This window comes from Salvia splendens, chromosome 19 (genome assembly GCF_004379255.2).
Source record: "Salvia splendens isolate huo1 chromosome 19, SspV2, whole genome shotgun sequence".
NCBI lineage: Eukaryota > Viridiplantae > Streptophyta > Magnoliopsida > Lamiales > Lamiaceae > Salvia > Salvia splendens.
Window position 1 is genome coordinate 27,372,977 of NC_056050.1, and position 13,383 is coordinate 27,386,359.

A 13,383-nucleotide genomic window follows, 5' to 3' on the forward strand; every position below is an offset into this window, starting at 1 on the left:
CTATGTAAGTGAACATGGCATTTCCTGATCGTGTATTGAAGGCATATAAAGTTAGTACGGAATAACTGATATAATTAGGATTTTATTATTCATGAATACTGAATGATAAAACAAAATGGAATATACATACATTTAATTAATTTATACAATGCATTCAAACACATACAAATCGTCACACGCATCTTCCAGAGTCAATTTAAATTTAATTTCGAATTTATTTAATAATCAATGCTATTAATATTATTCTTCTCATATACACAGAACAACTCCATTGCATAGTTATTAAATTTTAAAAAAATATAAAACGACTAAACTAAAAACCAAAAATTCATAATTTAAAATCATACTAATTTACTTAACACGTTAAAAACAAACAACTCGCGGTCTAGACGCACCAACCACTTGCTTGGCATGTCCCGGGACATTCGCAACTGTGCCCGTCGTGGCCCGGAGGGACATCCGCAACTGTGCTCGTCGTGGCCCGGAGCCACCCCCCTTTCCACGCGTCTCGGGTCCGCTCCCCTTTTCCGAATTATTATTAGAGAGGGTTAATAAATAAACAAAGAGCAATAATATTTAATGTTAATATTTCATAAATAAATTACTATTAGAGAGAGTTAATAATAAATAAAGAGCAATAATGTTTTATGTTAATATTTCATAAATAAATAAAGAGCAGTAGCTGAAAACGGAAAGCAAGCAGATTTTTCACTCCTTAAAATCGAGCTGTAATAAATCAGTAGAAATCCGCCGATAGAGTCGCCGGAATATTCTCTCAGAGCTCAGATTCCCCCTCACATTTTCCCTCCAACGCAAATTGCTTCGTGAACTCGAATTGAGATTTGATTGATTGAGCAATTGAAACAAGGTAGATATTTTTGAGCTGGAAATTTAGAAATGGAGAGTTTGGGATCGGAGACGGCGTTGGCGGGGATGGAGGCGAGCATGAAGGAGGATCTCTCCATGGAGATTGATCCACCCTTCAAGCAGAGCCTCGCCACCGCGGAGGACTGGCGGAAGGCACTCAACAAGGTGGTCCCCGCCGTCGTTGTCCTCCGCACCACCGCCTGCCGCGCATTCGACACCGAGTCCGCCGGCGCGTCGTACGCCACCGGCTTCGTCGTCGACAAGTCCCGCGGAATCATTCTCACGAACCGCCACGTTGTCAAGCCAGGTCTTTTTTTTAGCTGTTGATATTTGCTGGAACTTCCAAATCACTTGTTACTGGTTTTAATTAGTGAGTTTATGTATTGTTATAGGTCCCGTTGTGGTGGAAGCTATGTTTGTGAACCGCGAAGAGATTCCTGTGTATCCGATATATCGAGACCCTGTAAGTCCATCGCTTTGCACTGGATTAATTTCTACTGATCATGCTTTTTCGTTGTAGAATGATGCCTTGGTGTTGGTGTATAGATTCTTGCGGATTTTAGCTTAATTTACTACACTAGATTATTTTTTTATTTTTTATTTTAGTTTTGTTATCCTGGGATTGTTTTGTTTGAGCTTTTCTTGGTTATTTGACAAGTCTTATCTCTGTTTAATGATGTTTCACATGTAGAATATTCTTTCCTTTCCTACAGAGCCTAGTCATATTTCTGAATGGTCCATAAATTTCCGTTGCTTTTGCATGCGTTGTACTTCGCTAACGTGTGAATTGAATTGACTTTCTGTTCCACAGGTTCATGATTTTGGCTTCTTCCGTTATGACCCTTCTGCTATACAATTCCTTAGCTATGATGAGATCCCTCTTGCTCCTGAGGCTGCATGTGTGGGGCTTGAAATTCGAGTGGTCGGAAATGATAGTGGCGAAAAGGTATATACTTCATGGTTCGGTACTTACCAGTGACATTTCTAGAGAAGAGGATAGGGAATGTTGTACTACCAGATACTGACAACTGGATTTTTATCTGCCTCTTCTAGTTTTTAATACTTAATGCTGGTCATGATGGGTCCAACTCCACGTTAATTGTCTGAAACTGCCATTTTACTATGATTTAGACATAAGTGATTTCTACATGTGTAATTTTTTTAACTCATAGCACCGGCTTCATTTTACTGTTTTCCACAGTCTTATTGTGACTCTTCTGGAAAGGCATTGATTTTGGATTAGGAATATCTTTCTTAATTTTTGTGAATTTGCAGGTCTCTATTTTGGCAGGAACTCTTGCTCGCTTGGATAGAGATGCTCCACACTATAAAAAGTATGCCCATAATTTGATAATATTCATCAGCAGATTTTTTTTTTTTAATTTTTTTTGATATGAAATAAATGACATTTAGGTCATCACTTGTCACAAAGTACTGCATTTGATGTTTTGGAATATTATGGAAGTAAAATTTTTTGTCCAAGTATCTATGAATTGTGGTAGTAATTGTCTTTTTACATGGGCATACATGTTGTAACTAGTAACCTTGTTGATTAAATGCATGCCCATCTTTATATGATATTGATGGTGAAATTACCATGTATGCAGGGATGGCTACAACGACTTCAATACATTCTACATGCAAGTAAGCTTACATATGATATGTTTTTCAGTGTAGAATGCTGGATACTGTGTGGTTACTTGGAGTTTCTTTAATTAACTGCTACAGGTTATTGTCTATGGATACCTTCAGCATGTGATCTTAGATATTTATTGTTACTCTCTTAATATTTGGAAATTATGCCTAACCAGTTTCTCTTGCTCGGCACATTCTGTAGATTATAGCACCCAAATTACTTAGAAAATAGGATTAGCAGTTAAAGGCTGAAATTGTATCTTTATAAGATATGCTTGGCTTTTCTAGTGTGTAGACTGACTGAGACTTTGCATCAAGCTTCTATAAATATAAGAAGAGAGATGGCTGGTAGTTCTAGTTCATGTTGCATTTTCTGCTATACAGATTGGCTACAAATCAGCCAGTACTAATACCATGGCCCAAACTAAAATAGATCCAGAAATTGAGGCAGATGTTTATGACTGGGCAGTATGAGAAAAAAGAGGGATGAGCAGAGATGAGCCGCGATGACCTGTTACCTATTTTCAGCCTGTAGAGCTCGCTTAATGCTAATTTGCTAATTCAGTTGGTTTTGTGATCCATCCCTATGCATCATCCACTACTTTCTCCATTTCCCATGGGAATGACTGGTATCTTGAAGAAGACCATGAAATATTTTGTATGGGACAGCCTAGTTATAGACGCTTGTTCCCACTTAGTCTCAAATTGCTTTATTATCTAGTATCTACTCATGTGATTTAAGGATGCGTATCACTTGTTTCATTGACGCCCTTTTTCTCTCAATATGTGGAAGTCAATGATTCTGAAACTAAAATTCTGAAGTGTTTCACCGTACATTCTTCTCAAACCTGAGACACCTAAAAAGGGAAAGTTGCACAGTCGCGGTGTTGGTCCGTATGGTTAGAAAGGAAAGGAACAAGAACTTTTGAAAACTTGGAGTTCTATGGGAGATGATCGTTGATGGGGATTAAACCACAAATGTTTTGAATCATCTAGGTTTTCCTATTGCTAAGATGTGGAGTACTGCTCTTTAGCTAGTCAATTCTGTTCCTTCTTAGTGACTCCTCAACCCTTTTGTGAAATTTCAGTCCTTATAAAAGTTTCTATGTTCATACATGTAAACTCTGAAATTTCTTTATGATTCTTGGTCATCATGTTTTTGTGGTTATTATCCTAATTCCCAATTGAGCCTTCTCTCTTTTACCCATCTCACACAGGCAGCTTCTGGGACGAAAGGTGGTTCAAGTGGCTCTCCTGTAATTGACTGGCAAGGTAGAGCAGTTGCCTTGAATGCTGGGAGCAAGACATCCAGTGCTTCAGCATTTTTCTTACCTTTGGAAAGAGTAAGATACTTGTTAGAACTTAGAACATTTGTTTTAAATCTTTCTTGATGTGTTTGACGTTGACCTCATTTTCATGTAAGTTGTGCTCATATCCTGTACTTTATATGCATTTTCACTGTGTCATATGTATATTAATGATTAAGTACTTGTTTAGATGATAAATCAATCAAATGACTAATAGTAATTTTGTAAGAAACTAGATACATGTTTTGATGTTTTCTCATTCATTCGTTTAGCTCCATAGGCAGAAAGCTTTTCATTGAAATGCTTTCAGCTCACCATTTGTTTCTTAGCTACCTTTTGTTGATAGAAGCAGTTTTACTTGGTTAATTTGAAAAACTTTGCTTCCAGGATATCTTGTTTCCTTATTGTTCTAGTTAAATGTTGACACCATCGTTAATTGGTAAACTAAAGGGATGCAGCTTTACTGAGCGAATATATCGCTGGATACAAAGTATTAGTATTTCTTTAGAAATGGCGTTCTCTTATTCTATTGATTTTACCATGACTGTTATTAATCTTTGTATGAAGGCATGCATTTTTCAACATGGACAAACTTAAGCCTGTCCTCTTATATATCCCATGTTTAATATTTTCTGGTGACTATTATAAATTGTCATCTCACTTGATAAGACTAGATTTTTCTGTAAATATATGTATTGCACTTTTAATTTTGTTAACTAATGGCTAAAATGATCTGGCCACTAGGTTGTGAGAGCCTTAGGATTCTTGCAGAGTGGAAGAGAATCCATTGGCAACACATGGGAGGCTGTCACAATTCCCCGTGGTACGCTTCAGGTTTGTTGGATATGTTGAAAAGGATTTTATCCTGGTCTTCCATTTTCCTTCCTTGTTTGTTGATCTTGTACCATCCTCTCAAAATTCAGCTACTCTTTCATTTTCCTTCCTGTAATTTTTTGTTCACTACCATAACAGAAATTCAGTCATAAATTTCAACATTTTATGTGCCAAAGAAAGGAATTCAAAAGTTCAAATTCCTGCTAGTGAAACACAGTTGGTTGAGCCTTTTCAGCAGTACCTTCACAGTGCTTTGCTGTCAAAGTTTAGATACCCAGGAGCATATTTTTCTTCAGATCTATGTATGTTTTATTTGATTTAGGATGATTCACTGGGAATAGGGGAAGGTTTCTTGGATACATTATGCCCATTGTGTGCTGCTCCATATGGTTGGAAGTAATAGATAAGTTTTTGACACTACGAGTATGGAGGAACCTTGTAACAGATTTCTAGGACAAAACGAAGCTTGGCTTTGTTTCATAGATCCAAAAGTCTAAAGAGCGAAACTTGTTTGATTCAGCTTTTCTTTGGGATTGGAGACCACAGTTGTTTGACTTGTCTTTTGACGCTCTCTGTTTTTTTGGAGGGAGGGGGGATGTGTTTCATGTTTTGTCCATGTATTTATGCTAAAAGTTTTTATTTCTATACAGAAAATTCCATTATATTTTTTCTGGAACATATTTTAATTCAATCAGATTTCTGAAGTCTTTACACATTCTTTTGATTTTTCCATGATAAAGGCTACATTTATTCACAAAGGATTTGATGAGACACGTAGACTTGGTCTCGGAAGTGAAACAGAACAGGTTTCTCTGCCTTCCTTCTTTTCTCATGTGCTCTAGATTCCATTTCCGGAAACCAAGTTTATGCCTATTATTGGTTTACCATTTCTCTGAATGACTATTCCACATCTTTTATTGTATTTGTTTATATATACCAGTTAGTGCGGCTTGCTTCTCCAACTGGGGAAACTGGAATGCTTGTGGTCGACTCGGTGGTGAGTGAACTTTTCTCATTGTTTCATCTTCTTTGTGGGGTTTTCAGTCAATTTTGACAGTGTCAGCAGAATTTAGTGTTGTCTCTTATGTTGGTGTCAAAAGAATTCAGCCACGCTATGGTGCTTGTTACAGGTGCCAGGTGGTCCAGCCCATAAGCATTTGGAGCCAGGTGATGTGCTAATTAGATTGAATGGGGAGGTATTTTGTTATTATTGAGTATGCTTGTATACCTTGCTTCTTTCCACATGCCCGCTTGTGATTTGCTGATTCGATTGAATAGGGATTTGTAGTGATGAAGGAGAGATTTCGTCTAACTACTAGTCTTTTTTCTTTATTTCTTGGGTTAAACATAACTTAAGCAAACATTAGTATATCATCAATGAATTAATTTTAGAACCTTGATACAGGTGAGTACCCAGTTTCTGAAGATGGAGACATTGCTTGATGATAATGTCACCAATAAAATTGAACTCCAGATTGAAAGGGGTGGCAAACCATTGACTGTAGACTTGAAGGTAAGAATATATATTCTACTTTTAAAGTTAGCTGACATAACTACTCTTTTTCCCTTTCCCTTTAGCCATTTCCTTAGTTTATTTTGGTTTTGGTTTTGGTTTTGGTTTTGGTTCAGTGATTTGTATGCAGAATTAACCCAGTGTATTCTCTAAACAAGATTTGTTCAAACAGTAATTTTGTTAATATTCTTTTTGGTAGAATACTGTCTTGAATTTCTAAATTCGGCCCCAATGTAATAGATCTCCATATGACGACATATTCTTGTTTCTTGTATGTGTTATGCATCATTCTGAATCTCTGTTGTAAGATTGATGATATAATAGTTCTAGGGCTCCTGTAAATGCAGAGTTGGAACTTCGTCTTGATTTTGTTTGAGACAAAACAAATAAAAGTTTTACAAGACCATTGTTGGCATACTGTTGCATTTTTTTCGCATTTCCTTGAATTTCAGGTTCAGGATTTGCACTCGGTCACACCTGACTACTTTCTTGAAGTGAGTGGTGCAATCATACACCCTCTATCTTATCAACAGGTTGGCCACTGCCTTTATACTCTTATTACTTGGGTTCTCATGGTTGCTTTTTCTTGCTTTGCTTAAATATTTATGCTATGAAGGCCTTGCATTTTGCTGATACTGCTTAAATTCCCCATTTAAAGAAGTTCATTCATTCATGAAGTAATCTAGAATTTTCAGTCTGTCCGACTAATTGGTTTTGGTTTTTCGATGTTATAACAGAGCAAAGTAAACTTCTTGATGGAACACAAATGTTCCGTAGGAATATTATGTCATAAGAAAACATACTCAATGCAACTCATTCATGCAATATGGAGATATTTCCTTCATGCTCTATTCACTCTGACGTTGTATGTAGGTGGCACTTTTTTAGTTCCTCAAATAGAATTCAGAATATCTATTGTTCGTATCTTTGACTGAATTAAATTTGAAATGATTTAATATTTATTGAAGAGAGTACTCGATTAATAGCTCTGCACCTGAGGATGGATTTGATATTCAATAGTTTCTTATAGCATAGTCAAACACAGTGTCTGCTCCTTGTCTGCATGGTTGTATGTGTGTGTAATGATCTCCTAATTGATATCTTGTTTATCTTCTCTTGTGTGCAGGCCAGGAACTTCCGTTTCCAGTGTGGTCTTGTATATGTTGCTGAACAAGGGTATGCAATTCTATTTTGCATGTTATGCATACTGGTTACTATGCTAATTTCTATGATTGTTATAGCTTAAAGCGAGGCTGCAGCCGAACCAGATAAGTTAACATGTCATTGGTTCTATTGGTTGGCTCGGTGTAGAAACCCACCACACCATGTAAAATCAAACAACATGCTTCTAGAATCTTTTATGGAATAGACATCTTCAATATCTTTAAGTATAAGATGTGACATAATAAAATCATACACTTTTCCCTTTAGTGGCTTGTTAATCTATTACATTTTCCGTATTTGCAATACATAATTATAAATCGCTACCTTTCATGTTATATAATAAATGCTAAAAGAAGTCAAAATTAACAATCGGTTCATGGAATAATTCAGAATGATAGTTTAACTGGTTCTTTGACCTGTTGAGATTGGGTCATCACCAATTAACTTCGTAGTTGGTACTAGATACAGCTGGACTGACCTCCAAGTGGTTAATGGTTTAACCAGTTTGGTTGGCTAATCTGGTCTAGGTTTATAACATTAGACCGGAAACTGCATTTTGTCCAATAAACTGTAGCCTTTTCTATTATTAAGTTGCACATTTTCATTGTAGGTACATGCTATTCAGAGCTGGAGTTCCACGCCATGCTATTATTAAGAAGTTTGCTGGTGAAGACATAGCAAGACTTGATGACTTCATTTTTGTGCTATCTAAGTTGTCAAGGGGCGCAAGAGTACCATTGGAGTATATCAGTCATACTGATCGTCATCGAAGAAAGGTACTCCTGGTGCCTCTGAACTCTTAAGTACATTGTTGGATGTAGTTTATCATGTCTCTTAGATAAACGCAATCCATGATTGTGACCAAATAACATGCTTCAGTTGTGATTGTTAGGTATGGCCATGATTGATTACATACTTTTGCTTGTTCCACTTCACTGTTTGCATATTTTGTTGTGTAATCTAGTGCAAGGAAATCAAAGTACTAGATATATGTAGTCTCTCAGTCTGAGAATTCGGGTGGTATTTCGCACTGGGATATAGTATCAAGTTTCTCATTTCCATCATGCCTGCTCTTTGTTTTCCTTGTAGACCATCATATGGTGGAATAAAGACTTAATACTGTTGCGAAGTATAATTGAATAGGATTCTCTTGGTTAGTTAGCCCTGAATTGGGCACATGGGGAACCACATTTTCTATAGATATTTTTAGGACCTTTACTTTCATGCTCTCTTTGTCATTGCTATAATCTCATGTTGCTGTGAGGTTTATTGGTACTTATGCATAGTGTTCTACTTATATTTCCCCTACCAATTTTGGGCTTATACTGGTACCTTTTACTTCACAAAGACATCCCAAATGAGCCGATTCTTTTCTTGCACATGGATTGATTCATCCTTCAAAGTTGCATCTTTTTTAGTCTGTATACACGTGAAATTTTTCTGAGATGCATGATATCTGGCTGCAGTCTGTCCTGGTCACGGTTGATCGCCAAGAATGGTATGCCCCTCCTCATATATACACTCGCAACGACAGTACTGGTTTGTGGACCGTGAAGCCAATGTTACCATTAGACTCTTCACTGGTTTCACGGGTTAATTTCACTGAACAAGCTATAGCAAACAATAGGGTTTCATCTTGCTCTGCTGAGGTTACTCAGGTGGAACATGCACATCAATGCATTGGACAAGCACCAATGAATGGTGTGGTTAGTATGGAATCTAGTTGTGAACAAATTGATGACGGACCACATTCTGTGGATGAATCTGATGCTGGAACCAAAAAAAGGAGGGTGCAGGATGATTCTACAGATGGCGTTTTATCACCTGAATGCACTTTGCATGAATCTCGTGAAGTAAGATTGGAGGAGACTGGACCAGAAACTGAGACATTTCTGAGAGATTTTCAAGTTGCGGGAGCTGCAGCAGCAACCAATACTTCAGTAGCTGAGCGAGCGATTGAGCCCACCCTAGTGATGATGGAGGTAATATGATTACATGAATAACTTCTCCATTCCTTGACATTACTGTGGCCTTCCTATTGTCATTACAAATTTGGAGTAGAAACAATATATGTCGATAATCTATAAGGAGTGGGGCTGTTTGGCTGATGAAACTGGAGGGACTGCATGACTAGGAGGAGTAATAAGCTGTGGAATAAGTTGGTATACACATAGGAGATTTAGAGATAGTGGGATCGGAAGCTGAGGCCAGGGTTGTTCATTAATTTTGGTATTCACATACGGATACGCTTCATTATATCACTAGTTAGGGAAATATGCAGTTACCTTGTAGATGTGAGGAAGAAGCAAAACTTTAGTCAACTATATACAATGTACTATTATTACAAGTGAAGCTTAGACATTTTGTTGCCATTTGATGCTTGGGTTTCAATCCCGGTTTTGAGCCACTTGAATGAACTTCTGGATCTATCATGTCAGGTTCACGTGCCATCATCTTGTATGCTTGATGGTGTGCACTCGCAGCATTTCTTCGGAACTGGTCTTATCATATATCATTCTAAAACCATGGGACTGATTGCCGTCGACAAAAACACTGCTGCAGTGTCCGTATCTGATGTCATGCTCTCTTTTGCTGCTTATCCAATTGAAATTCCTGGCGAGGTAATATTCTATCTATTCTTGATGTACTGTGTTAACAGGTGATGTTAAGTTCTGTATTTATCATTCTCACTTCTCAGGTTGTTTTTCTCCATCCCGTGCACAATTTCGCACTTGTTGCATATGACCCTTCCGCTCTTGGTCCTGGTGCTTCAGTAGTTCGAGCTGCTGAACTTCTTCCTGGCAAGTTTCATGAATTTTTGCTACCAGATATGTGTTCCTCTCTTAATTGTATATTTTGCAGTTTGCACTATTTTATCCAATAACCCACCTACCATTGGGTTTATTCAGTTGAGTACACTATAAAGTTCTATCCATAAGTCGAATGATATATTATCCAAGTCATGTGAATTATATAATATAGACTGCGCGCAGAAAATGATTTATATGCTCAATTGCAGCTCCACTTCTACTTTTTTATTGCCAACTCTTCTCTTCTTATTCTGGTATTCTTTCCCACCTGAACAATATCTGGTTGTACATGTTCCACAGAACCTGCACTACGTCGTGGAGATTCTGTGTGTCTTGTGGGGTTAAGTAGGAGCCTGCAGGCAACTTCTCGGAAATCTTTTGTCACCAATCCTTCTGCTGCTCTGAATATTGGCTCAGCTGACTGTCCAAGATATAGGGCAACCAACATGGAAGTAATTGAGCTCGATACAGGTGGGTGGGAATCAGTATCTCTTCTATGCTCATTATTGTTATATAATATAATGTCTGTGGTTTGGCTTTACCGCTGTGTATAAGGCCATTGGGTCAAATAAACAGTCCTGATTCTTCTTTCCTTTTGTTTAGATTTTGGAAGTACATTTTCTGGTGTTCTCACAGACGATCTTGGAAGGGTTCAAGCTATTTGGGGAAGCTTTTCAACACAGGTTTAGCCTTTCTTTCTGCTGTTTGAGTTCATCTGTGCTGCTTGTTGAAAGCTTGATCTAACCGCTGCATGTGCTCCATACTTCCAGCTCAAATATCTTTGTAATTCATCTGAAGACCATCAAATTGTTCGAGGCATTCCAATTTATACAATATGTCAGACACTCGACAAAATAATATCTGGTGCCAAGGAGCATGCTCGTCTCATAAATGGAGTTAAGAGGCACATGCCACTTATTAAATTACTGGAGGTTGAGCTTTATCCCACTTTACTCTCCAAAGCCCGTAGTTTTGGCCTGAGTGACTCTTGGATACAGGTAATAGGCCCTTTATGCATTTAATATTGTTATATATTGCTAGAACTTTAATTCCATCTACTTAAACCTCAAAAACTTTAAAGGATGAAATACACAATATATCGTGTTTCACATTTTCTTTATGTTTTGTCTGTAATTGTTTTCAAATTTTATTTAGAGAGGTATTGCATGAGTTTTTCTTTACCTTTTGGCACCTTGCTGAAGTATCCGGCTTGAGAACTATTAATAAGGATCAAATATTTACTTCTAGTGATATTAAGGTGCTTAAAAGTTACTAAAGATTTTTTTTTCTGTCACTAATAATGAATTAGGCATAGAAATGGGTAGATAATCTGTTTTGACTGCTAATAATGGAACAAAATATATAATGTACTTAACGTTTTCTAATTAGGAAGGTGTTTTAGTTTGTTTCAGCATACAAAATATTCATCTGTAGGACATTTCATTCGGAATATAATCAAATTTTCGAAAAGAAATGTGCAATTTATACACAAACTGTAAAGTGTTTAAGAATTTAGAAGGTTTCAATCTCCTTTAGACAGTGCTAGATGCGTTAAGGTTTCTATATTGAAGTTTGGCTCTCTGTTTGCAGGCACTGGTGAAGAAAGACCCCATTAGACATCAAGTTTTGAGGGTTAAAGGCTGCTTAGCAGGATCGAAAGCTGAAAATCTACTAGAACAAGGTGACATGGTTTTGGCAATCAATAAAGAACCAGTTACATGTTTCCGAGACATTGAAGATGCTTGCCAAGAACTAGACCGGTGTAGTGACAATGATGGGAAGCTCAAAATAACAATATTTCGTCAGGTTTTCTTGTAAAGAATGTCTTTTATGTTATTATTTTTCTTCTTTTAGTAAACCATCATTGCATTATATCAGCTAAATTACTATCTCTGGATGCTTTCTTCAGTATAAGCGAAATATAATATTATAATGTTTTTCAGGGTCGTGAAATTGATTTACTGGTGGGGACAGACGTGAGTGATGGAAATGGAACCACACGGGTCATAAATTGGTGTGGTTGTATAGTCCAGGAACCCCATTCGGCTGTACGAGCCCTTGGATATCTGCCTGAAGAAGGTCATGGCGTGTATGTGGCAAGGTAAGACACGACATTCATATCCATTGATTTTCTTAAAAGTTTTTATTGAAGAAGCGCTCTCCATTACATCCTGATGCATGACGCCCGATCCAAACCCTTCCTGAATTGGTCAAATTTGGGGAGTTAAAGCATGCGAATGCGGCCTCATTCTGTCAAATCAACCCTTAGCCCCAATACCTAGCCCCAATACCTAAGCCAAAATTTACAACAAACAATGTGTATACCTAATTGAAACCGCAAGAGGCTGCATGAAATCGATATTTGATCTTACTTGATACCATAGTCCAGGTTTTAATGGTGCAATTTATTTTTAGGTGGTGTCATGGAAGTCCTGTCCATCGATATGGTTTATATGCTCTTCAGTGGATTGTAGAAATAAATGGGAAGCCAACTCCCGATTTAGATGCATTTGTTGCCGTGACAAAGGTACGTCTCCTCTGCCCTTTTAAAGAGAAAATAATGGGTTGCACTGAAATCATATGCCTAAAACCGATCAACTAAACATGGCTTGTGATGACGATAAAACACAGCTTAGTTGGTAAGAATCAATAAGTTGGGGGTTTGAGTCGCCTCAGGTGCATGTGTGCGCGATTTTAGATCCTGAATTATTTGAAATACGTATGTTCTATAGGAAATCGAGCATGGGGAGTTTGTTCGTGTAAGAACAGTTCACTTGAATGGAAGGCCAAGGGTACTCACACTGAAGCAGGATTTGCACTACTGGCCGACATGGGAGCTGAGTTTCAACCCTGAAACTGCGATGTGGCGTCGAACGACGATCAAAACGGTCTGACTGCAGCAAGGGAATGTGGTTCTGAGGTTGAAGGCCCGCCAATTTGTTTAAAAAAGGTCCATGAAATTTGAGATTAGATTGAAAAATTTGTTGTACATTATGATCACAAGAATATTTTTAATGGTTATAAATTATAGATACATATATACATGAAGAGATGATAAGAGTGCATGGATAATAAATAAGTGCCTTTTATAATTCAATTTTTTTTCTTCCCTTTCACTGTGTTTTAAATATATGGACGAATTTTTGGTTTCTAACAGTCATTATATGATGTTTCATTATTTATACGTTGTAGAGTTATATACAAGTAAATGTTTTCATAAAAGTGTATACTTCCAAAATAAAACAAAAGTGCT

General features: G+C 37.3%; 1 protein-coding gene across 1 annotated transcript; it reads left to right on the plus strand.

Annotated features, from left to right (window-relative positions):
- The first annotated feature begins 694 nt into the window (after positions 1-694).
- On the plus strand, positions 695-13,241 carry LOC121779617 (protease Do-like 7). The gene is made up of 24 exons (XM_042176966.1): positions 695-1,174; positions 1,260-1,330; positions 1,679-1,813; positions 2,143-2,201; positions 2,475-2,511; positions 3,720-3,845; positions 4,554-4,643; positions 5,384-5,449; positions 5,584-5,640; positions 5,774-5,839; positions 6,049-6,156; positions 6,609-6,689; positions 7,283-7,332; positions 7,931-8,096; positions 8,787-9,302; positions 9,759-9,941; positions 10,019-10,121; positions 10,431-10,601; positions 10,734-10,813; positions 10,901-11,128; positions 11,721-11,936; positions 12,074-12,231; positions 12,546-12,657; positions 12,863-13,241. The coding sequence occupies exons 1-24, from the start codon at positions 898-900 to the stop codon at positions 13,022-13,024; spliced, it is 3,318 nt and encodes a 1,105-aa protein (XP_042032900.1). The 5' UTR covers positions 695-897; the 3' UTR covers positions 13,025-13,241.
- The last annotated feature ends 142 nt before the right edge of the window (positions 13,242-13,383 follow it).

Excerpts from the sequence above, each read along its gene's own strand:
- LOC121779617 (XM_042176966.1), top strand. The coding sequence starts at position 898 with ATGGAGAGTTTGGGATCGGAGACGGCGTTGGCGGGGATGGAGGCGAGC. Across the intron at positions 2,202-2,474 it reads GATGCTCCACACTATAAAAA|GGATGGCTACAACGACTTCA; the intron begins GTATGCCCATAA and ends CCATGTATGCAG. Across the intron at positions 11,129-11,720 it reads TGAGTGACTCTTGGATACAG|GCACTGGTGAAGAAAGACCC; the intron begins GTAATAGGCCCT and ends CTCTGTTTGCAG.